We start from the raw sequence: 25,186 nt of genomic DNA, 5'->3' as shown, positions 1-25,186 counted from the left end.
GAGGTTTTTTGTTGTTGCACCTTTAAGAGGCTGATTTTGATAGTAGCATCAGCAGATGGAGGTAATAACTCACAACTGTATTTCTGTGTTGTCACCATGTATCACTCCCTCCTCCCCAGAAGTGTTTGACCAGTGAGAAATGACCCAGACTCTACTCAGTGGGTCCTGGACAAGTGAGCAGTAAAATTAGCACTAATTCCAAGAGGTGCTCTCAGTGCCCGTCCGCAAGAGATGAGAGGGGGAACAGAAGAGCAGGGGAAGTACAGATACGGACAAAATTGCAAATGTTTTGGTGATTCATGGAGCTCTTTTGGCTTTTGTAGCTGTGATATATTTGACACGATGACTTAAACAATGACTAAGATGTTCTGGGTAGTGGATTTGCTTTGAGATCTCTTCCTGAGGTGATTCTCTGTACAGATGATCTATTTGGTGGAGCTATGACTATTCACGTTTCAGATTGCCCAGAATACTGAGGATTGTCTGGAAAGTTACCAGCTCCTTTGGAAGAAGAACACTAAACCAAAGTATTCTTTAGGGTTAAAGTCACTGCCTGATGATTTCCTGGAGAAGTGTGAGAATCAGCTTAAACAAAGCAGCAGGTAAACTGCCACGGGAATTTGTCCTCTTTAAAAAATATCTTGGCTCCAGAAATCTGAAGCTTTCCTAGCCAAAACCAGAGGTGTTCAATTTGCAGGTTTGTGTAAAGAACACCCAAACAGGAGCATACCAATGTTAAGTGCAAGCTTATGAAAAGTGGCATGAACTACTTCACGCTGTTAAAATGTAAGATTTAAAGCAAAAGATACATTCTGGTTGCCAGCAATGGCAGAACAATCTGTTGATATCATCATGTCAAGGTAGACTAACCAAAAATGTAGTAATTGTAAATTTAAATTTCTGCATATTAACATAATTATCTACAGTATATTCTTAACATCATACTCAGATTCAAGAAATTAAGTGTACCTTTCTCTTTGTGACCTAGGAGCTGAAATCATGAGGACTTATCTGTCCCCTGAGAGAAGCAGCTTCTTTCCAATGCTGAGCTAGTATAGAAGGAGCAAACAACGTGATGGTGGAGGCAACTGTCCTAGTTCAGACTGCAAGCATGTGTTTGATGCCTCCAGCTATTTCTCGCAATAAGCAATGCAATAAGAATCAAATTCCTTTCTGCATTTGAACAGACAAGTCAGACTTCATAATGAATGCTGCACCATGCTGCTGACAGTACAGCCCGGATGACTACTTGGAAGGAGAACCAACAGAACTAATTGAAACATTAACAGAGAAGCAGGAATACGGACAGAAAGAGGTCAGCCCAACATTTAAGAGCATTGGCATAAGACACTTCAAAATGGGAAGCATATTTACTTTCCATTTCTCTGTTTCTGTCTTTTCTTCTGTTCTCCTCTTTCCCACTCATTCATTCCTTTATGATCTCTGTATTCCATGCTGGAATGTAGGAATGGCTCTTGTCTACACATGCATGCTGGCAGAACAGGGAATTGGGGTAGCATGTCACTTGTATGTGACGCATATTTATATAGCACTCAGAAATTATAGTGTGAGGCATGTTACATGGCCACATTCAGATTTAAGAATCATGCAGAATCAGAAGCGTCTAAATGTGAAATGTTGGGGTGTATCTGAGCCCAGCCTGCCTGGATGAGGCTATATTTGTTGCATATTTGGGGCAGCTGGGAGGGCAGAAGGCGGTGATGCGGTAGGCTAAACTGTGGAGTCTGTGACCTATTGCCCAAAGCACTGTGACTCTGATGAGCAGAAGCAGGTGCCCAGCGAGGTTCAGTGCAGGGCTCTGCAGAAAACCTGCCATCACTGATCCGAGAGGGAAGGAAACACCACTGGAGACGCCATGGTAAGGGGGGATGGATGTGGGGTCACCAGTCATACCACCAGGGACCGGGAGGATGACGGGCAAGGGTAGTCAGGGGGATCTGCCATTATCACCAGCTTGTGCCACAGAGTCTGATCTCACTCACGGGTTATGATGTTAAAGGTCAGGAAAGCTGTGTCGGAATATCTCACTGGGGCTGCAAGGCACACAGAGACACAGTTTTCTTCAGAGTCTCTAATTAGTGGAATTATAAAATGAAGTTGATCTGGAGTTTTGGTTTTCTAGTAATCTCTGTTGTGACTACGTTTTCTCAATGCATGTTCATTTTCATATGAAATAATAATCCTTTTCCTTACATTTGTGCCTGTTTTAAATTAATTTAGCCCTGATGTCTGTACTGTTCACAGTTACACAATGTATGTGTTTCTGGAGTGCAGGAAGGTTTCTATATGTTTATGTGTTTAAGTAAGTAAAACAGAATTTTGTCTTTTTTTTTTTTTTTTTAATAAATCCATAGAAATTGCTCAAACCCTCTTATAAAGTGAAAAAATAATTTCACCTGGTACACCAATTTATGTCTATAGCTGTCGTATTTTAGTGTAGAAAACTATGTGATAAAGCTCTTTTCCAAACGTGGTGATTGTGTGTGCGTTTACAGCTGCAAAACAAGAAAGTTTATTTCAAAGGCAAAGTACATACACTTCCATGCACTTGCCATGCTTTAAAGCAGACTGTGTAAAAGTCAGGTTCACAATTTGTGAGATAGGTCCTAGTATGTTAGTGATGCAGTGTGAAATGTGAGTTTGGAGGAGGCTCAAAATTGAAATACCACGCAGACATCAGCTTACCCATCTTGTGATTCTGAAGAAGGGCCATTCTTTTTCCTATCAGAAGTCTAACATTATTTTAAGAGCTATTTACTACTCAAAATTAGAAATCTCTTTGTTACTGTCTTCTTTACTTGCCAGAATATTTCCAAGCAATTTCTGGGTTAGGAAGAAACAGGGGTTGAAGCCAGGAGTCATGGCAGAAAGCCTTGCCCCAATGCAGAGTTAAGACGCTGCGTCAAGCCAGTGGAAATGGAAGCCCTGTCTGAAAGGAAACAAACTGGGTCTACAGTTTTCATCTGTGGTCCTATGCTAAGCTCTACAGTATCAACTTAGTTGTTCTAAGACAACACACACACACACGCGTGCACGCACACAAATTGATTCCTCTACTGATATGAGAAAAGCTTCCAAGTGTTGCTTGGCTCTTAATTGTAGCTTTGCTCCAAAGGAGAGTCTATTAAAAAGTTACCTTGCCTCATTTCTGTGTTTAAAAGACAGAGCTGCTCTTTTTCTTGCTGTCAGCCTTGTAGATTCACACTGGGATCTAACTGAAAGGCAAGAGCCTGTCCTGTGCCAAATCAGCATTAATTGTACTCACTAGACCCAATCTAACCTTCAGTGTTTCCTGAGTAATCCTCCAGATTGCAACTCCATTGCAGCATACTAGCCTATGCAGATGCACCAGCACTCACTTTTGCAAAACTTAACTGAAAAAAACAAGGTTGCACAAGTGTGCTTGAAAGCACATTACACACGCTTTTGCAAATGAATTCTCACAGTCACCAACTTAAAATGAGCACTGAATGGAAGTAAAATATTTCCTTGGATGAAATAATTAGATTGGTTTTCTATATTCATCTGAAATTCTGCAAATGGCAACCTGTGGCAGTAGTGACTTCTAAAATACCACTTGCTTCTGAAAAAAATATGTTTAGTTTTGTTTATAAAATGCAAACACTGAAAATTGGTGAAGAAAACTGCCCTAGAGATGATGCTGGTCGTGCATTCTGCTGGAGGATTTGTTTTTTGGGGAAGATACATTTAACTGTCAGATCATGGGACGATTTTGCAGGATAAGCAGTTACAGAATTTGAGAGCAAAAACAACAGAAAGTTAACTGGCCACATCTGCTCTTACGTAATCAAACATTGCAAACTGAAAATGACTGGGGACCACTCTCTTGCCTTGAGGCAGCTAGGATGGCCTGCTTTGTATTTATGCATCTCTTGCATATGCATCTCTTTCCCCCTCCAAAACCAGGCAGTGGTCAGCTAGCTGCTCACTGAAAACCATTCTCAACAATGAGCTATCCTTGAACGGTGCCCAAGCAATACCTGAGAAAGTAGGAGCTGGCACAAGCCAAAATTGTGCCAGAGTATGTATTAATTATCAATCAGTACAGGCTACCCTGTCTCTTACTCACTAGCATAGATAGGGCCAGTGATACCACAAATTTGGAGCACAGAAGATTATAATTACAACTGCTCCAAAGCAGAAAATGAGGTTGAAAAACTTCATGTGGTCTGTAACCACCTTTTCTTACAAAACTGCCTTTCCTTCATGCGATGTCATGTTAGTCTGGACCAACTCAGAAATCTCTACTTTGTAATTTTCTTTCTGAATTGATGAAATCCAGTGCCAGGCCCCTGTACTCTATGTGTTGAGGCTTTTCAGCAATTGCATCTGCTTAGTTAAGCCTGGTGTTATATATGTTGTGTTCCTTTCATTGAAGTTCCAGGCTACCACAGGAATTATACTCAAAATTATGTAAGTAAGCATATTCCATTCTGTCATATTGACTTAATTAAGCAGTGAACCTGCAGTGTAAAATTCACAGCTTGTTCAGGATCTTGAAAGAACATTAGTTTCAACCAAAAGAATCTGAAAACATTTCCTGAGGTGAATATAGCTGAAAGCAGTTCCTCCAAGTTTGCATTCTGGTGTGCTATCAGAGGGTAAAAGGATCAAAAGACATCACCCGTCTTGGGTTTCATACGGTTGAAAAATACCATATGACTGTGTCAGGTTCCAGCCAGAAGTAAAAATAAAGTGGGATGTGTTCCTCTGTATAGCCAATTCATAGGAGGAAAGGCAGGTTTTGTAGAACTGAAATTATTATTTATTGCTTGCTTTCATGTATTACAGCACAGAGACCTCAATTTTTAAAAAGTCTGTCCCAGTCATTGGTCTGTATATGTGCAATCTCAATCATGATGTTGAACAAACAAGTGAAATACTGCCAGTGACAACGAAATATACATATATATATTTTAAAGTAATATTCTGGGAAAAAGTAACTTAGGAATAAGGAATATTAATGCACACTGATTTTCCTGACCTTATTTCTCTGCTCTCTCTCTTTAGCGTGAGTGCATCTCTGTTCATGTTGGCCAGGCTGGAGTTCAGATAGGAAATGCATGCTGGGAACTCTTCTGCCTGGAGCACGGCATTCAGCCAGATGGCACCTTCAAGGATCAGCACAATCAGCTCAACAACGATGACTCTTTTACAACATTTTTCAATGAAACTGTCAGTGGGAAGCATGTGCCACGAGCTGTAATAGTGGACTTGGAACCAACTGTAGTAGGTCAGTATCAGCGTGCAAAATGAAAAAGGGTTACTCTTCCTAAGTATCACTACTGTGTGTCACCAGGCTGGAACAAAGAAGCACATCCTTTGTACCATGTCTACCATGAGACTTCATGAAATTAATTTTTCTGTGACATTGAATGTCACATTATGTCATGATCTGTTATCTCTATGTCATGATGCTATTATCTCTACGAGTGTTACAGACCTAGGAATGGCAGGATCCCCAGCAGTTTAATAGCTAGTATATACAGTTGACTCTTCTTTGCAGAAACTCTTAATTCTTGGTTTCCTTTATCATTACATTTTTGTCATCTGAATTCTGCTTTTCTCCACTTCGGATTCAAAATGGGAACTGGCATTTTCCTTTCAGGAAAAAATGGGTTTCCTTAAAATTAGGAACTAGATTTTCTTCTGCCTTATTTTTTTTTTCTTTCCTGGTAATCTGTCCTTTTGTCAATACAACTAACTAACAAACTCTTCTTGAGAGAACAACAGCTTTGGCAGATGCCTCACAAAAATAAACAATGCCACAACAATGACAAAAATTCTTAGGGAAGTTTTCTCTTCTCCGTTAGTTTTCCCCTCTCAGTCAGCGTATGTTTTTTTGGGTCATTTTTTGGGTCATGACCTCCCACGACTGAAAGCTGGCACCGCTGCCAACAACAACCAGCTTGTTGGCATTGGAGCGTGGTCGTGCAACCTCTTATAATTTCTCTTTCTTGGTCAGACGAAGTGCGGGCTGGCACCTACAGGCAACTTTTTCATCCAGAACAACTGATCACTGGAAAGGAAGATGCGGCGAATAACTATGCTCGTGGACACTACACTGTTGGCAAAGAAAGTATTGATATAGTGATTGATCGTGTTCGTAAGCTGGTAAGTCCCAGTAGTTTTTTTTAACAGCGCTTTGGTTCCACTGAAGGAAGAAATGCACTATAGGAAATGTGAATCAGTTCAGAAAGGAGACTGCAAGACCTACAGAAAGGTCATTACCACTCTAAGAAAGACCAATAGAGACCTCCCAGTTGCATGGCTTCAGATAGTCTGAAAAGATGCTTCTGAATATGTAATTTTTCATCAATTCTATGCAAGTCATCAGCAATTCTATGCAATTAATCAGCAATTCTATGATTTTATCATTAGCATAGCTCTAAAATACCAACACTGACATAGAAGTATGGATTACATAGTTCAGTGTTGCTGGTTTCAGTTAGATTAACTGAAAGAACTGTGGACTTCAGGGAGAGAAGTTCACTGTTAAGACAATAATTTTTATGTCAAAAGTCAAGCCAGTGAAAGAAGAAAAGAACAAAATTACCATCAGCTCTTTCTTAAGAAATACTGAGCTGAAATATGTGCTGTATATTGCTGATGATTGCTCTCTCCTTCATCTCAGAATAAACAAATGCATTAGATGTAGTCTTTTACTTCTTTTTCGGCCCTTATTCTTTCACTTTATCTTTTGGTTTCTAGGCTGATGCCTGTTCTGGACTGCAGGGATTCCTCATCTTCCACAGCTTTGGAGGGGGCACCGGCTCTGGCTTTACCTCTTTGCTGATGGAGCGCCTCTCTGTGGATTATGGAAAAAAGTCTAAACTAGAGTTTGCTATCTACCCAGCTCCTCAGGTCTCCACAGCTGTGGTGGAACCCTACAATTCCATTCTTACCACGCACACCACTCTGGAACACTCAGACTGTGCCTTCATGGTGGACAACGAGGCCATATATGATATCTGTCGCAGAAACCTAGACATCGAGCGCCCAACCTACACTAATCTCAATCGCCTGATCAGCCAGATTGTCTCCTCCATCACCGCATCGCTGCGCTTTGATGGTGCCCTCAATGTGGATCTGACAGAATTCCAGACAAACCTGGTGCCCTACCCACGCATCCACTTCCCCTTGGTGACCTATGCCCCCATCATCTCTTCTGACAGAGCGTATCACGAGCAGCTCTCGGTGGCTGAAATCACCAGCGCCTGCTTTGAGCCCAACAACCAGATGGTGAAGTGTGACCCGCGGCATGGGAAGTACATGGCTTGCTGCATGCTCTATCGTGGAGATGTAGTTCCCAAAGATGTCAACGTAGCAATTGCTGCCATCAAGACTAAGAGAAATATCCAGTTTGTTGACTGGTGTCCAACAGGCTTCAAGGTGAGAATGCCATGAGTTTAACTTTTAATGTCCGGCTGAAATCTTGTATTTTAAGCTTTAGATCTTGCACGCTTTTCACTTGTGAGAGAAATGAACCTACAAAAGGTTTATGGGTATAAAACATGCGCTTTCTCCTTCAGAAATCCTAATGGCACAGATTTGTAAATATTTATAAGTAGAAATCTAGCTGTATGAGTTCAAATCTGAAGTCGTATTACCTTCAGACCTGAACTGTGAAAAAGCCAGTGACTGTGCTCTCTGAAGCAACAAATAAAACTAAGGAAATACCGAAGTCAATACATTCAATAAAGGAAATACTGGTACTCAAGAAGCTGCCAGCTAACACTCTCATACAGAAGTACTACGTGGCCTCTCTCCGTTGGCTCCATAGAACGTTGACAAACATCATTTCTACAGCAATACATCTGTCATGCAAATATCTAGTTAAGAAACCGAGTACTTTTAACTGGGAACCAACTTTCCATATTAGTTTGCATCTTGTTGAAACAGTATGTTTGGTGTTGAGTAGCTGTTAAGAAAGCTAGGAAGTTTCAGTGTACATTAAACAGAGTAAGTGTACAGCAATTAAAATGATTATATATTGTGTATAACCTTATTAGGTTTTATTGTATTTGCCATTTGATAGTGGTACCATGCTATCACAGCATCTGTGACTTTATTAATTTTTTCAACTTCCTGACTACATTCTGCCCTTGCCTTTTTCATGCTTCTCTCATATTCCTACTTCCAGGTTGGGATCAACTATCAGCCTCCTACAGTAGTTCCTGGGGGAGACCTAGCCCAGGTTCAGCGAGCAGTCTGCATGCTCAGCAACACCACAGCTATTGCAGAGGCCTGGGCAAGGCTTGACCACAAGTTTGATCTTATGTATGCCAAGAGAGCCTTTGTTCATTGGTATGTAAGTGAAGGCATGGAGGAAGGAGAATTTACAGAGGCCCGAGAGGACCTGGCTGCCCTGGAGAAGGACTATGAAGAAGTGGGAACTGACTCATTTGAAGATGAAAATGATGGAGAGTAATTTTAAAATACATCTTGTTCCTAGTGAGCACAGAATTGTCTCTGTATCGCTGTACTGCACATGTCTATGATTATGTCACACCTTTGTAATATACACCAATATAGGAGCAGTCACGTAAAGACATTTTTTTGTTCTATGAATCACAGGCAAATTGTCCTGTAAGGTATGATTGTCCTGTAAGATATGATGATCATATCTCCATTATGGTAGTAATGCTCCACCATTCCCAGCAATGTACAAAGACTTGCTCTCCTGTTAGTGTAAGCTTTTAAAAACTCTAACACATGTTAAAACATGAAAATCTAATATATACAAGCTTCTAATGAATTACAGCAAAATGCCATAGTTTTCAAATTTAAATTTGACATACCTTTGCCTTTTGCTTGTTGGCATGTCAAAAAACAATGGAAATGGAGAAATGGTTCCTCTGCTCTGTGCTTCATTATCCTCTAAATGATCTTCAACTGATGGACATAAAATGGACATTAACAGAAAAAAACAAACAAACAACTTATTAGTAGTCATCATGCATTCACCAAGTCATGTCTGAATAATTTGATAAACTTCTATGACAAAATGACTGTCTTTGTAGACTAGGGGACAGCAGTGAATATAGTCCACCTAGACCTTGGTAAGGCTTTTGATGGTCTCTGGTCAGATCTTCAAGATTCTCAAAGAGAAGCTGCCAAAGTGCAGGCTACGTAAGTAGACACTGAAATGGATTGAAAACTGGCTGAATGGCTGAGCCTAGAGGGTGAGAGGAATGGCAGATATGCCAGAGGGTCATGCTGCTCCAGGTAGCACTGTTTGAGCTGGAGAGTTGGACCAGTCAACCTCCAGAGGTCTGTTCCAACCTTAACCATCCTGTGATTTTATGATTCTGTTATCTTCCTCACATAGAGATTTCTATTTATGTTGACAGTTACAGTGTGCATGATATGCATTTAATTATCCAGATCACTAAAATGCTGAACTGTGCACTTACAGAATACCAGAAATGCCTCTCTTTAGGAAAATATCCCTATTCAGGATATACTTGATTATGTATTTAAACTGAAGCAACATGAAAGAGTGTTACTCAACCCAATGGGATTTAGACTGTTAGACTCCTTGTTATCTCCTAAACTGGAACCAAAGCCAGAAACAGGAAACTTTACACATAGGACACTGTTAAAAAAGAAATGGTGACAAAATTGGCAGACAAAGTGCTTGCTTTCTTGAAAAACTGCTGAAAATGATACAATGAAGAAGTGAGAAGACACCAATCCAGAGTGGAGTACATTATAAACTCTAAACCATAGGATGTGGAGTTCTTAACTCCCAGAATGCTTTTCAAATCTCATCCTGATTATCAATTTTATGGTTTATTTTATTTTATTTTATTAGCATGGACACTTAGGAATCAGGATCCCAATTTTCTCAGTAGTCAATGAACTCTTTAGAATGATTTGGAGGTTACTTTAAAAGTGCTATGGCAGTTACCAGGAGCAAGCAGGTTTTGTCAAAGTGACACTACCCCATGACATTCAACAGGCAGTATATTTGGATCCAAACACTTTTTCTACTCACTTCTAACCATCTCTTCATCTAAGCGTATTTCCCAGGCTCAGACACCTGCCCAGTACATTTTGGAACTGGAGTGTCACAACTGACTTCCACAGGCAAGCCCTATAATATTATTAAATAAGACATAAGCTCCATTTAATCTAGTAACCAGATTCTCAAAGAGGTCATTACCAAAAGCCATGGCAGCTGCATGGTCCTTCGCTGCTTTACACAGATCTAGCTCCTAGTTAATCTCCGGTGTCAGTTTGCACTCCGCTTAGTTGGTTTAACTGTTTCAAGGCAGCGTACAGCTATGCAGTTCTTACTCTTCCTCTCACTTTTATCAGGCAGACTCCACACAAACTAGTAATACAGAGTGAAAACCACTAACTCTGTCATTACCAAAATGATTCACAAATTCCACAGGAAAGATGTTGATTCATTTGTACTCTTCTGCCCACAAGCCTCTACAGGTACCCTTGTCTGTCCATGTGATAGCTCAGGAAGCTTTTCACTGCCACTGCTACCTTGGCTGAAGAGCTCTTGCTGTGAGGGCCAGGCTGTATGAGCAGGGTCTCACTCCTGGGCTCCCAAAGGCTCCATCTATTTCACGCAGATAGCAGAACACCTACTTCACAGGTGGCAGGAAGAGGGGAAATGGCCTCAAGTTGCGCCAAGGGAGGTTTAGGTTGGATATCAGGAAAAACTTCTTTACAGAAAAGGTTGTGAAGCACTGGAATAGGCTCCCTGGGGGGAGGTGGTTGAATCACCACCCCTGGATTTGTTTAAAAACCGTTTGGATGTGGTGCTCAGGGACATGATTTAGCAGAGGGTTGTTAGAGTTAAGGTAGTTTGGTTAGGTTATGGTTGGACTTGGCAATCTTTAAGGTCTTTTCCAACCTGAGCAATTCCATGATTCTATGATCCTGTGATTCGCACACACACCACTTCCCAGACAGCAGGGCAGCACCACTCACCTCTCAGCTCTTCTCTCTCGTTGTGCGGTGCAAAGCTGGACTGGTAGCTACTCCCCAACAAGTGGAACATCCAAGCATGGCAGCACATCGTTCCATTCCTTCTGCTGGTGCTCTGGAAGAAGAGGAAGGTAGCCTGGAAATGCACTGGAGGAGTGGGTGCCTGAACTCTTGCTGGTCTGGATGCATTTGGACTCGCTGAGGCCAGGCACCATCCAGCATGGGCTGGAGCTGAAGCTACTCTGTGGTTGAGTAATTTCGTTTACCATATCACTGCCATTCACCCGTACTCTGCTGGGGACTACAGCTCACTTATGAGCGGAACTGGTTACACTTCGAGGCTGCAACACGCATTAAGTTTCTAAGCAAGTAACTTATTTGGGGTTATTTTAAATAAGTAGGTTACTGCGGGCGTTCCTAACAGTTTGGCTTTCTTATTGCTTTTGTAGCTAAAAGGAACGGACGCCGTACCTCACAACAGCCTACTTCTGCGTCCCGTCCGCCCCTGGCGGCGAGCGGGAAGCGAAACCAGCGGCTCCGCTCGGTCTGCACCGGAGCTGAGTTTCACTTTCTGTCCGGGGGCAGAGCTAAGCGGGAAATGAAAGCTCCGCTGCGTTGTGGGCGCTCCTCGCTGCCCTCTGACGCAGCCGGGAGGAGCGCGGCAATCTCGCTCTCAGGCAGCGCCGCCGCGGCAGCCGCTCCCTCAGCGCTGCCCGCGGGACCGAGGTGCCCTTCGCGCTGCGTTCATGCGCCTTCCTGGCTCGTTACGGCTGCATGCGGCCCCGGGGGAAGGCTGAAGATCCGCCGTGGCTCCGAGCGCTCGAGATCCTGCAGGAACTGGTAGGGAAACCTTTTGGACCGCTTGTCGCTACGGCGAGCCGCAGCCCTAGGGCGCCAGTAGGGCGGTCCCAGGCGTAATGTGTCGGGGTCTTCTTGTCTGCAAGCTCTTACTGTGCTAATTTAGAGGGCATGAAGTCAAAGGGGTGCGAATAATTGGCGTTTGTAGCGGCTGGAATGATTGCTTTTGTCTGGCTCATCAGAAATATTCTTTAATGAACAAAAAGAAAAAGGGAAAGAAAGAAAAAAGGGAGCTGAACAAACGAGTAGTTCAACAGAGGAGTGGGAAGTCTCATTTCAGCCGCGTCAAGACAAGTGCTCAAGTCCACCTCTAAGCCCTGCAGCTGCACCTCAGGGCCACCATCATCTCCTCGAGAGCGCCATAGACTCCTAGAGTGGCTTAGGTTGGAAGGCACCTGAAAGATCATCGAGCTCCAGCCTTCTGCTGTGGGCAGGGTTACTGGCCACTAGATCAACTCATTGCGTTGGCTTTTGTCTCCCCAAGCCACTGTCTGTCCCCTTGAGAGCCCAAACCCCATGAGGATAAAGGGGTGATGATGGTGGGAAGGGTGAATGGTGACCAGGGACAGAGGCTATCCTCAGGCAGAGAGGGCTTGGGTGGCAAAGGGGCAGCAAGACCACAGGGATGCTGGGGCTGAGAGGATTGTGGCATGGAGGTGTAAAGGGGCCATGGGGATTTATCATGGATGGTCAGAATCCTGAGGGGACAGATAGGCTGTGGTGCATTGAGAGTGAAAGGGACGAGTCTAAGCTGACTGAGAGGATGGGCGAGAGAGCTTGTAGATGATGGTTGAAAGATACAAGCAGACGTGGCTGCTGCCTTCTGTCTGCCTGCAGTTAGCATGGTCACTCCGCTCATCTAAGCCACAAGTGGTACTGAGTCATCCCCCTCATCTGCCAGGGAAACAGAGAAGGGACCCTGCCCTTCAGTAAGAGGGGAGAAATCAGGGCTAAGAGGGAAGTCTGCTCCCCAAGTCCTCTGCCCACTCACCAGATTTCTTACATATTTATGCAGAAAAAGGAGGATCACGTGCAAATCTTAGGAATACTATATGTTTTATAGCTGAGACAAGGCAGTTCCGTGCAGTGGTTGGGAAGTTCAGGTCTTGTCCTTGCTCTCAAGCCAGGGTTCCTGTTAGCAGGGCCTGGGTGCCTGGGGGAGAGTTTTATCAAACCACAGACCCAAATCCTTCTATCTCTGTAGATCCCTGCTCCTTCCAACACTAGTGTAATTCTACCTATTTCTCAAGTCACCCGAAGCTTCCTAGCTCTGAGCTTGCTTGTTCATCCCACTCTTAAGCCTACCAAAAGCTGTGTCTTGCAAGTTCTCCTCATCTCCAGCACACGCATAGCTGCTGTTCAGCTCCCTCCACTCTACTGATCATTTTCCCTCCTTTCTGTCTCCTACATCACCACTGGCTGATGGCATTACTCACACTCTTGCTGATACACCACAAATAAACCCAGTATTTTCTTCTGCACACAAAGATGCATTCTTTCTCTGGATGGGATTTCAGAATCCCGAATGCCTGGTTAAACCACTTTCCAGGAGACATGCAGAATGAGTTCTGACTGTTTTGCAAAAGAAGAAATTGAATCCAGTTAAGCTTTTCCTGAATAGCTGTTCAAATCACTGCCTTTTCATATAAAATGCAGTCTTCTTGAATCTATCTTTCAATTTCTGATTTTCTTTTTTTTTCCCCCCAAATAAAGTTCTTCAGCAAATTTGATGATGTGATCTGATCTGAGTGTGGGACACTGTGATTTTAATTTCTTTTTTTGTTTAGTGATTGTTTTGAGTCTTACTTGAAGTGTCAGTTGCTGAATCATAGAGGTTTGTTAGAGTAATGGTTCATTCAAACTCAAGGCATTGTAGTTGTTCTCTTGCTTAAACAGTTCCTTTGTGATCACTTGAAGAAGCGTGAACTGAAAATGATATTTGAATGCTGAAATGCCTTTAAAAATTAGAATACAAAGTGCCGCAGTAGAGCTGTGGTTGGTGTGCTTAAAAACAATATAGACAGCCCAACCAGAAAATAAATGCTTATCAACTCAAAAGATTAGGTGAGGTGAAATTTTCTCCTTTGAATACTCGGGCGTTACTGTTACTAACCAGAGGAGTTTTTCAACATCTGACAGTTGAACGATAATATTCACCGAATCATGAACAGGTAGGTGTGTCTAGAATTCCCTTGGTTAGGTGGAGCTACTTCTGTGGAACCAGGGGATCATTTATTTAGTCACAGAGAGAAATCAGGATGTGCAGTTGCCAACAAGCTCTGTGTCTTTTACCTTGCTGATATATTGCCCATTTACCACGCCCACAATAATTTAAATGTATCAAACACTACTGCAGTAATCAAACTAGTTTTATTTACATTCCATAATTTTCATTGTGAAAATATGAAATAGAAATCGTACGTTTCTGGGTGTTCCCTATCTTTCTGATCTTTCTATGTCCTTCTGCAGTCCTTCCGTGATTGTACATACAATATTGTTGATGAGCCAAAGAGGTGAGCATCAGGAAAGCAAGAAGGAACTAGAGACATCACCAAGTGAGACCATGAAGGCAGAAGAGAAAAGTTACAAAGAAGAAGACAAAGTGTCAAAGAGTGAAGACTGGAGGCCACCATCAGTCTTTGGTGCTGCCGACTTAAAAAATAGTAATCAAGTTTTGTCTATTTTTTGCATGTATATTTTCTGTCTCTCATGCCTTCTGTTCCATTCTCTGTTCTTGGGCTTTGTTTTCTCCTTTACCCCCTTACCGAGGAATATGCAGATGATTCTCATTTTGCACTGTCAAGAAACCATTTTGGGTTTTGATAAGGACTTACATGAGGATCTCAGAGCTTTCTCCCCTTCCAACTCCTTGTATTGGCCATTGCAGCTGAGAATAAGTAAATAGCAGCCTTTTTCCAAACACAGCCAGCTTTGCCTATTGATTTGCTAAACCAGACAGTAGGTCCTAGTTACTATGCTGTGTCAGTAGATTGGCTCCCCAAAAGCTGCCATCAGTATTTCAGGTGTACATTCTGTTGTGTATCACATAGATCTCTCGTTACCACTGGCTGTACACGTTTCACAGTTGTTCTGAGTTCTGCCCCATTTCCTTTCTCCTGACTTCAGGAGACAAACTTTTCCTTTCTGATGCTTTACTGGTATTGCTTTGGGGCACAGAATACAGAAAGAAGTTCTATATGCAGTGTAAACAGCTGCAGGTTAGCTTGTGTGGTAGACACTTCACATGTGGTTCTCACATGCAGCTCCTTATTTTGTTGGTAGACCTGGCTGTTTAAAAGGCTGAATAAAAATGTTCATACAGGCAGCCTTTGGTATCTGTTTATTTTAACCGTGTTAACTGAAAGTAGAGGAGCTGGGAGACATCTGAGTATTATAATCCAGGCTGACTTGGATTTTTCCTGTCAGTTGTCAAAAAAAACGCAGATGTTATCTGCTTGAGGAAAGTAGGTTGGAGCCTCTCTGAGGTCTGAGCAAGATATTGAAGCTGTGCACTGAATGGCTGAATACATACAAAGATGAGTTTTCTATCTTTTAAATCGTTTTCACTTTCTTTTCTTGTCACCTGTCTTTGGACTCACTTCCTCTTTTCCTGTGCCTACAGGAGCTGTTGGACTGTATAATCTTGGACAAACCTGCTGTCTGAACTCTCTGCTCCAGGTGTTCTTCATGAACATACACTTCACAAAGATACTGCGAAGGTACTGCCTGCTTGAACTAAGTGAGATGGTTCTGTTGTTGCCCCATTGTCTCTGGTCCTTTTTTCATATGGAGCATACATTTGAAGGACTGATTCATTAGGAGGTGTTAAGTACTTCCAGCTTGCTCAAAAAGATCTCTTAAGATCTAAAAGATCTCAAAAAGATCTCAAAAAGTGCCTCTTATTTTACAGACTAGGGCCTACAAAGTCAAAACTTGCAGTTTTCTTACTTGTTAGTCATCTCTCATGTAATGTTTGCACATTGAGGCATTGCAGGCTTGAACTGAGTCTTTATGATTTGTACCTCTTTTCAGTAGCAGGATATGATTTTGTCCCAGGTATGATCAGAGCACATTATAATTAAAGGATATCCACTATTAACCTTGTAACTGCAAGCATATGAATATATACATCCTGATGATCCATAGCTTCTGGTCCCCGCTGCCCTGGGGCCTAACTCTTGATAGAGATGACTAATGTGGTAGCAGAGAGCAAGTACACTGCTGCTTTGTTCTGCTTCATAGTGCTTGCTACTTGTTTGTGAGCACAATGTGGGCTTCTGCTGCTCTGTTTGCCACCCTTAAAACTGGTGTCCAGTTTGCTCAGTTCACTGTAGCTTTAGGCATCTAAGTGGATCATTCCTATTCAGTCTTTTCTCCAAATCTCTTACACACTCATCAGTGTGCAGAGTGGGAAGGAGACAAGTTACAGGTGTACAGGGATGATAAATATCATTAAAAAAGCAAAATAATGTAGGCTGAAGGTTACTATTATTATTTAAAGAAAGACATAGGAAAACATGTTGACTCTAATAAATTTAGAGAGGATAAAGAGCTTCCCAGTTGGCATATAGTTGAAATCTTTTCTATATTCAGCATTCATTAATTGTGATATACTTGCCCATGAAATTTTGAGGGTAGCTGAAAATGAAGGAAAGGAGTAAGGCAAGAGCAGCTTTGAAAACAGCTGTAGATAATATTGCTTCAGAGCACAGAAGGCACTGCAAGTCCTGCTCAGTTTACCCCTTATTCAGAAATGGGCCAACTTAAAATCATAACCTTTGCTTTAGAGCTGTCAGCTTGCACTGTGGGCTGAGCTGATGTTGGTGTTTTCTTCCCCTTTTTCCTTATTTTGCTGAAAATATAGTGGTTCATAGTGGTTCTTCTTGAGTTGCTATCTGTGCCATCCACCTCTGCTCCTTCTGGTGTGATATCTAATACTCCTCCATTGCGCTGCTTGGTTACCATTCATTTTACTTCTCTTTATAGGATCTCAGTGCCAGTGTGTGGCACAGGAAAGAAGAAGAATGTCCCATACCAAATGCTTTTGCTGCTGGAGAAGATGCAGTGTGGAAAGCAGAAAGCAGTTTCTCCCAGAGAGCTTGCTATCTGTCTTGTAGAACACAGAGTGGAAAGTAAGCATCCATTTTCTCATGCCCACCTCTGCTTGCAGACTGGGAAAGTTTGTTATCAAGCACTGGAAAGCAGTGCAGACTTTGGCATCTCGTTCAGGGATTCGGAAATGCAAGAAGTGGGTACATGATGATGTAGCTCTTTATAGCTACCTTCCTGTCACGAGTGAGGTGCTGTGTCTTCTGATTTACTTTGCTGGTGTCCAAAGGATGCAAAGATGATCAGCCTGCTAGAAGACTCAGCAGTTGATACTGGACAGAATAAAAGGCTGTGCAAGACACAGAGTGGATGGCTTATGGCTTGATTTGACTCGCTATACTATTTAATAACAGTGCAACAGCTGCTATTTCTTATTAGAAAAAAGGGATCATGCCAGAAAGATACTCAGCTCACCCAAATCCCCAAGGATCCTATTCCTGTTCCTTGTTATAAGTGCTAAGAGAAGAACTCACTGACCTACTCTCCCATCTGGACATGGGTACAAACGAGAGAAATAGTTATCTGCACAAGTGACCAGTAGGGCTGGGATACTGAGGGTCTGATTACATGTACAAATATGGATGGTAGTTTGCATACAGATACTCTGATCTTTGTATAAAAGCTGAAAGATGGCAGTTCTGGAAGGGAAAATCGATAACCAGCCCAGACCTATATGAAGGAGGAACATGAGCTAACCCTAGTATTTCTATTTGTATAATTGTTCCCTCTGAGGTTTTGCATTCTGCCTTCTCCTACTGACAGAGACGTTCCTCTTGCAGTGGGTAGTTCAGTGGGGTACTTGAGCCCTCCCATCTTTTCCCACTATTTGCTCAGGTCACGAGAAGACACTGTGGCTGTCTCCAGACTAAGCTCTGTCCCTGGTAGAAGGTGGCAGTGGAACAGAACACACATTCCAATGGGGAAGAACAAATCTACCTTTGCCATCTATGGAAAACATGCTTGGCATTCTTGATAATACTGATTGAGGTTGTTTTCTGCTTGTCCAGTGTTTGCACAGTATGATGCTGCACAACTCTTTCTGACTCTCTGGAACTTGTTAAAGAAACAGATGAAAAACCCAGAGCTGGTAAGTATGATCACTAAAATGAACACCAGGCTTTTGCCATATGTTCTTTCCTCTGTTTCTCCAAGAAGAATCCCATTCATTGTTATCCTACATGAAATTCTTGGAATTATCTGCCATCTAAATATTCCCTCTCATATTTAAATGTAGACAGTCTTGATCTCATAGACTTCATGGGTTTTAATCACACTTCTATTGTTCCTCTGTTTAGAGCATGCCAGGTTTTCCTTTCTAACAGGAGAATCTATTAATAAATGATAAGACCGATCTTTTAGCAGCACCAAATTTAGTTAACTTGCATGTCTTCCCAAATTTCTGTAAGCATTAACTGGCATGTCTTTACACATTTCCTTCATTCTTTGGAGTCAGACACGTGCATTTCATTATTGGTAACTCTTGGTATGTATATGATAGTTCCTCCAAAGAGAATGATGTAAAGTAAGAAAAAAAGTGTCTGTTCCTCAAATCAGTATCATAGTTCTGCTCATACACAAGGCAGATTCCTGTTACTATTCCAAACAGAACAATAAAATTGCATTTAAAGCAGACATTCAGCTGTCCTTTTACAGGAGATGTCTTTCACCTCCGTTAGGGGGTGAGGGGAAGGAGCTGTTCTCCTTTAAATGGTGGAATTGTCCAGTCCACATGAGTCAAGGTCATATCTGGGTTCAAGCCTTAAACCAACACTTCATGAAGTGGCATGTCCCTTCCCATTCGCAGAGGGAAATACCTCAGATGGGTTCTTCACAAACCTTGTTTTGGCCATTTTTACCTCCTCCAGGTTGAAAAGCTGAGTGATTTGTACACCATCAGTGTGCAGGAGCACCTGGCCTGTCAGACATGCTCTTCTGAAACAAAGAGGAACAGCAGCATGTTAACCCTTCCAGTCTCATTATTAGATTCTGACTATCACATGCTGAAGACTCTGGTAAGTTCAGTGATAGCGCTCTGACCTTTGAAAGAAGATTCCTCTCTATTCAGTGTCAGAGCCATCTCCCTGTAGGACTGGTGTCTCCCTGTACTTCTCTAGAGAATCTCTGCAGATTATCTGGGGCCTTTTCTCATTCACATTTCTTGCTTGTTTTGAGGGCTTTTAAACTTCTCCAGAAAAAAAAGTCCGTTCAATTTTGGAGAAAGAAAATAAAATCTTTGAAGCTCCTTTCTGAGAAGGCTGTTGACTAAATACTCTGTAGGATCCAAAGACTTACACTGTATGGTGATGTGTATCTGTGAGAGTTTGCTTACCACAGAGAAGTGCCCTCTATAAGTGTTAGTTCCTCACCAGGCGCAATGCATTTGCCCGGTGCAGTGTTCTTTTGCTGTCGAAACAGCACTGCTGTTTGATATCCAGATAAAGAAGTGATGGTGTCAAATAGAGAGTGGAGGTTTCAGCTGTCAGTGGACAACTGGACCTTATTCTGACCGCTTTATGCTGTTCCAGGATAAAGGAACCTTCTTCAAAATCGCTGAGGCTTTGGGATGGTGTAAAATACCTTCACGTATCAACACCTTTTTTGTGCCATGCAGTACTCTACTTTTTCAATTAGTGTAATTGCTCCCAGAGCTTAAGAAAGAGGAGATATGTTAGGAGTTGTCTCTTCATAGAAAATTTGCCACAGTGCTGCACTATCAAAGAAAAACAACACAATAGGGATGATCCTGTACCAGGCTGCATGCCAGGGGTGTGATATTGCATTGGAATGCATGAGAGGTAAGGGCTGAATCTGGAATCCAGTCTCACTTTTCACCCACTGCAAGGGTAGAAATTGATGGAATGTCAGGGCTGTGATAGGAAAAGGAATATATAGCATAACGTGTGTCCTGTTTGAAAGGCACACAGTTGTTTGTTACTCACACTCATTCTAAAATGGGGTTTAAAACAATGCATTTCTATTGATGTTATTTTGTTGATACTTTGTGGATATTTTTTTTTCTTAATGTAAAGAAGATGCTCTTTCACCTGTTGAAATAACAAAACAAGTGTGTGTTTTAGAACTGTCCTGGTCACATTGCAACAGAAATGATTTAACACAGTGCAGGTGTGTACATGTGTACACATGCGAATGCACATTCAGTACAGTTTGACGATGATTATGTCTGTATAGTCAGTTATAATAGGAGAGGCACTACGTAAGGAGAAGTTTTACAGTCATACGTTTGCTGACTTCAGATGGTGAGAGCAGGAAGTGCAGCTCAGTGAAGATCACACTCAAAAGTCACTAGTGATTTTGAATCTCTTGGTTTTGAGTGTCCCAGCGTAAAGGCTCCTTGCTTTTCAAGGTCCAAGGCTAAACAAGAGTTGCCAGTCCTAATGCACTGTAAACAAGGCCTTTGGAAATTAAGGCACCTAATGTCGCTAGGCACTTAAATACAGGTAGGTCAGAGTGAACTGCAGTCCAGCTCTCCGTATTTGGTCAAATTTCCCAGCTCTGCATTGCCCAGTTTTCTTATCTAGGGAGTCTTCTTACTGCAGCATTCCTTCCTAAATTCCATCTTTGTATGTAGAAGAATAAGGGTCATTTTTCTTCTGACACTCTCCTGTGAAGGCAAACAAAAAAACTGTGTTTTTAGAACTCAAGTAAACGAAGACTGAAAACAACTTTTCTCCATACTGTACCTATATGTGCTGAAATGACCAAACCCTTCCTCTGTTTTCTTTGGCTAAAAAATTAAATGCATTAATGTCACTGTGAATGTTTTACAGTGACACTTAATGCTTAGTCCACAGGTTGCTGAACACGTCACGTTTTGTAACTGCTTGTGCAGTTAGTTATTCAGGAGCAAGTCTAACTTACAGATGAATGCAAGGCAGACAAAATCTTTCTGAACACTAAAAAAATGCAGAACAATTCAAACTGACTAGCAGTACTTGATTTCACTCTTTCATTCATGGTAAGGGACAGAAAACTGATTTTTTCCTTTGAATTAAAAATTGCCTTCTGTAGCTTTGTTGTCTACATGCAGCCCGTGAAGCAAAGTTGAAATAAAAGTCTAGCTTGAAGGAAGGAAATAAGATGAAAGAAAACTGTTCTGTCTTCTTAGGAGGAGTGCCTGCAGTGCTTTTTCCATTCAGAAGAGTTGACTGGTCAAAACATGTGTTTCTGTGAACACTGTGGAAAGAAAACACCGTTTCGGCAGGTAAGCAGAAGTATTTCCCCATACATCTCTTATATTCAGAACTCCCTTTAGGACTGGGAAAAACAGAGAAAGAACTCAACCGTACCAGTTTAAGAGATCAACAACTCAAAGCTGTGTTGACATAGCACTGTCAGCTAGGTAAAAGCCATATGGCAAGATCCCTGCCGTGAACGTAGCTGTAGTAACAAAAGAATGCTTTTATGGTTTTTAATATAAGTCACCTAGGGGTAGACAAGAGTATGTTACCAGTGCTGTGCATACCTTTAAGAGCAGGAGAGCGTAGGGTGATTTCTTTTCTCTCCTTCTCTCCATTGGGCTCTGTGTGTTTACAGTATTGGTCTCTGCCAGCAGATGAATTAGCTGTTTCATGCAGCAGCAAGTGCATTGAAGAGAGAGGTGTGTAAGGGAAGAGTGCCTCAGCCCAAGGTTTGGAGGGGACTTTCCACGACGTTTTCAGGATTGGTCCACCCTCCTAGGCCACAGTGCATACATATCTTGGTGGCAGTCATGGCAGCAGCAGTACTATCAACAAAGGCAGTGCCAGGTGGAGTGAACTGGCAGCGTGGCATCCTGCACAGAGCTCTGTTGGCCATGTCACAAGAAAGCTGGCTTGCTTCTCCTCACCAGGCACAGTGCTTGACTATCCACTCACCTGCCCAAGACCCCATCCAGTTTATCGATGGTATTGTGGTGCTTGGGTTTAAAGAGGTGACGAACGCAGCAGTTATTTTGCCACTGAAGAGTACAGCCAACCCAGCAGACAGAAAAAACTGTTCCAATGAATCTTCACAGACAAGTTGTGCAAGAGGGAAATTTCTTCTGAATGTGACTGTTTCTTTGTTGTGTAGAAACAGCCTGCTGATTGTGGCAGCTAGGCAGCATGCTACACCATCTGTATTTTGTGCTATGGCTGATTTGGTCACCTGAACATCTTAAATGCCATAATTTTCAGTCCATGGGTTAGTGAAGAGAGGGAATAGTTATGGGAATGCTACCAACCTGGGGTTAGGAAAGCAGATGAGAAATGAAGCAGTCAATGAGACACGCAAGGCTCAATGCTGATCAAGTTGAAGTTGAGAAACCTGATCATCACATCTCTGTGTAGATGGGTTGTTATGCTACATTCACCATCTAGCAATGATAGAATTGGATGTCAGGGGGAAGTTCTTTACAGAGGGAGTGGTGAGGTGCTGGAACAGGCTGCCCAGAGAGGCTGTGGATGCCCCGTCCCTGGAGGTGTTCAAGGCCAGGTTGGATGGGGCCCTGGGCAGCCTGGTCTGGTATCAAATGGGGAGGTTGGTGGCCCTGCCTGTGGCAGGGGGGTTGGAGATTCACAGTCCTTGAGGTCCCTTCCAACCCTGGCCATTCTGTGATTCTGTGATTCTGTGGGAATGGCTTTTTCTACCTCAGCTCTCCTGGGTTTGCTCCTTGGTTCTGAATTTCATTATTTATTCCTTTTCAGAGTGTAAAGCTGGTCCACCTGCCACAGACTCTGACCATACACCTAAAGCGCTTCTGCTTTGGAAGATCAGCTTACATCCACAAAATTAGCAACTGTCTGCCATTCCCACAAGACCTTGATTTCAATGCAGTCTTGACAGAACAGCAGTGCCAAGCACATGACAATGAAAAGGTGAGATAATCCTAATGCCCTGTCTAAAAGAGTCAGATTTTCTTCTGCCTTTAGCTCGAATTTGATAAGATCAGTGCGGACTTCATTTCAAAGCAGTCTTAGAAATGTATGTCTCAGACTTTACCTGTGCTTGGTGTTGTCTGACATCTAATTGTTTTGACTGGTTCAGGCATTATTCAAGTTCCTGTCTCCAAAAGTAATATAACTAACTGGAGCTTTCTGCCATGAAGCCAAAAAACAGGCTTTATGGTTCTTTTTCTTTCTTCTGAGAGCAGTGAGCATAACTTCTTTCTCCTGTGTCTGAAAATACGAAGAAAAGATTTAAACATTGTCATTTTAGTTGACCAAATCCAGACCTTGAGGTTAGCAGGAAGATGACAGCTTTGCCAAGCAGCTGAGTGACCTGCTACATCTCTTCCCCTTACTGAGAATAACAAGGGAAAGTGTGGCAACAGCAAAATCTCACTGGTGCAGTGCTTGGATGCTTTGTCACCCCTTTACTGCCTCTTTGCTGTCCTATTGCCCTTTTTATATTCCTGTAACCTCCAGGGAGGCTGCTAGTCCACAGTTGGCAGGCAAATCACTGAGGGTAATATTATAAAAGGCAGGATGCTCAGGGTCAGTCTGATCTTTCTTTTCCTTATGAAATGCACATTCTTGCTGTCCTGGCTGCTGCTTGTTTTCAGCAGTGGTAAATGAAAATTGCCTTACTGAAAGTTCCTCTTTACAGGCTGCCTGGCAGTATGAGCTCTTTGCTGTTGTTGCTCATTCAGGATCAACTAGCTATGGACATTACTGTGCCTATATTCGAAGTCTCACAGAATGCAAATGGTATTGCTTCAATGATTCTCTTGTTGAACAGGTAAGGAGACAAATCCACTTTTCTTTTGTAGCTTTCCAGACAGTCCTCTAGATCTCACTTAGTCTGACTGACTGCTAATTCAAGAGAACCCGGAGAGAAAAATGAGTCTGCAGAGCTTTGTGCATGCCTTTCCTCTTCTACAACATACTCAGAGCTGAGGGCAAGATGGCTTTAGCTCAGAACCTCAGGATCTGCTTTGCATTTTCCACAAGCAGCCATTGACTGTGTGCCCTACATTATGTACTCTAGATCTGATTAATGCTTTTTTTTTTTCTTTTATTTTTTTCAGAAGAGGCAAAGGAACTGATTTTCCACAAAAATCATGAGTGATTAACTGTTTAATTAAAATATTTGTAGCTCCTGAAAGTAGAAGATGTATCACTGTCATGAGGACTGTTGTGCTGGTATCACATTATGTCCATCTCAAGAGTTTTTACAACCCTTACCTTCTGTGTTTTACTTCAGGTGTCATGGGATGATGTTAGAAGTACCTATGGGCATTCAGACCTCAGCTGGTAAGGAAGTGCCTCTTTGTTTTTACTTAATGCCACTCTGGGCTCTAAATTTCATTATTTAAAACGATGCAGCAAAGAGGGGGAGAACAAATGATTGGAATCGCCCTTTGCCTGTCATGAGCTGGGGATGTTGGAGTATATAGGGAGCATTCTTGTGTTCTGGCTACTTGAGACAACTATACTGACTGTACCTGGAGCCTGCAGTAGTCACAAACTGTGCTGTAGGAGTGGTGGTGTTGTGACTGACCCTTGATCCTGACTAGCGTTAGGTACATCGGTCAGGGTTCCTCCATGCTTTGATGAATCATAAGAAAATGAGCATGGAGAGAGAGACTTCCTCCTGTAAGCTATAGTGCTGCCAGGGAGGTTAGCATGCTGCCATAGGAGCATTGGGTAGGGCTGCTTAAGTTGACCTAAATCTCAGAAAGTTGAGCAGGAACAAACCTGGAAGTTTTTTTGCAACTGAGATCAGTGAGATCTTCAAACATGCTAGTTTTGCTTTTTCTTTTTCTTTTTTTTTTTCTTTTTTTTTTTTTTCTGCAGGGGACAAACAGCATACCTCTTGTTTTACATGAAAAAACATCCCCAGTAGCCTTACCTAGCTGTTTTCAGAAGCTGTGCCTTGCCCATGGAGCTCTGCATCTGCAAGCTAGAGTGGATGTGTGCAAATGCTCCTCAATGAAGAACTACATTCCATCAGCAACATCTGCATTCAGTTTTTATTGTTTTTTTTTTTCCCCCCACAAAAGAAGTGCAGGACAAACTCAACTGGAGAAAGGACCTTAAAATTATTGCATCTAGAAATAAAAAGAAATATCTTTTCTTTCCTGCCATGTGATTATTTATTTATTGTATCCCTCATACATGCATGATTCTATATATTAATTTTCTCTTAAAAAATAATAAAGTTAGTTCTTTTTTCTGCTGACTTACCATGCTGGTGCCTAGATTCCAGTACAGAAGAACTTTTTGGTCTGAAAGCCTGCGTGGTGTTC

The 25,186-nt window shown here is 42.3% G+C and overlaps 2 protein-coding genes across 2 annotated transcripts; both read left to right on the top strand.

Annotated features, from left to right (window-relative positions):
- Positions 1-1,721: 1,721 nt before the first annotated feature.
- On the top strand, positions 1,722-8,473 carry LOC306959131 (tubulin alpha-8 chain; the record flags this gene model as incomplete). The annotated part of the gene is made up of 6 exons (XM_079550830.1): positions 1,722-1,726; positions 3,949-4,063; positions 5,053-5,275; positions 6,008-6,156; positions 6,754-7,434; positions 8,186-8,473. 6 exons carry the CDS (start codon positions 1,722-1,724, stop codon positions 8,471-8,473), a joined length of 1,461 nt encoding a protein of 486 aa, XP_079406956.1.
- A 3,293-nt stretch (positions 8,474-11,766) lies between these two features.
- Positions 11,767-24,783, top strand: USP18 (ubiquitin specific peptidase 18; the record flags this gene model as incomplete). Its single annotated transcript, XM_079541308.1, is given in 12 exon segments — positions 11,767-11,835; positions 11,837-11,889; positions 14,320-14,513; positions 15,473-15,569; positions 16,837-16,982; positions 17,967-18,046; positions 18,825-18,971; positions 21,086-21,181; positions 22,644-22,814; positions 23,545-23,676; positions 24,142-24,191; positions 24,735-24,783. Coding segments are annotated over 12 exon segments (1,284 nt in total).
- Between the last annotated feature and the right edge of the window lie 403 nt (positions 24,784-25,186).

The sequence above is a fragment of the Tetrao urogallus genome (assembly GCF_951394365.1).
Source record: "Tetrao urogallus genome assembly, chromosome: 1".
NCBI lineage: Eukaryota > Metazoa > Chordata > Aves > Galliformes > Phasianidae > Tetrao > Tetrao urogallus.
Note: the sequence above shows the minus strand (reverse complement) of the source record. Positions and strands in the feature narration are given on the sequence as shown.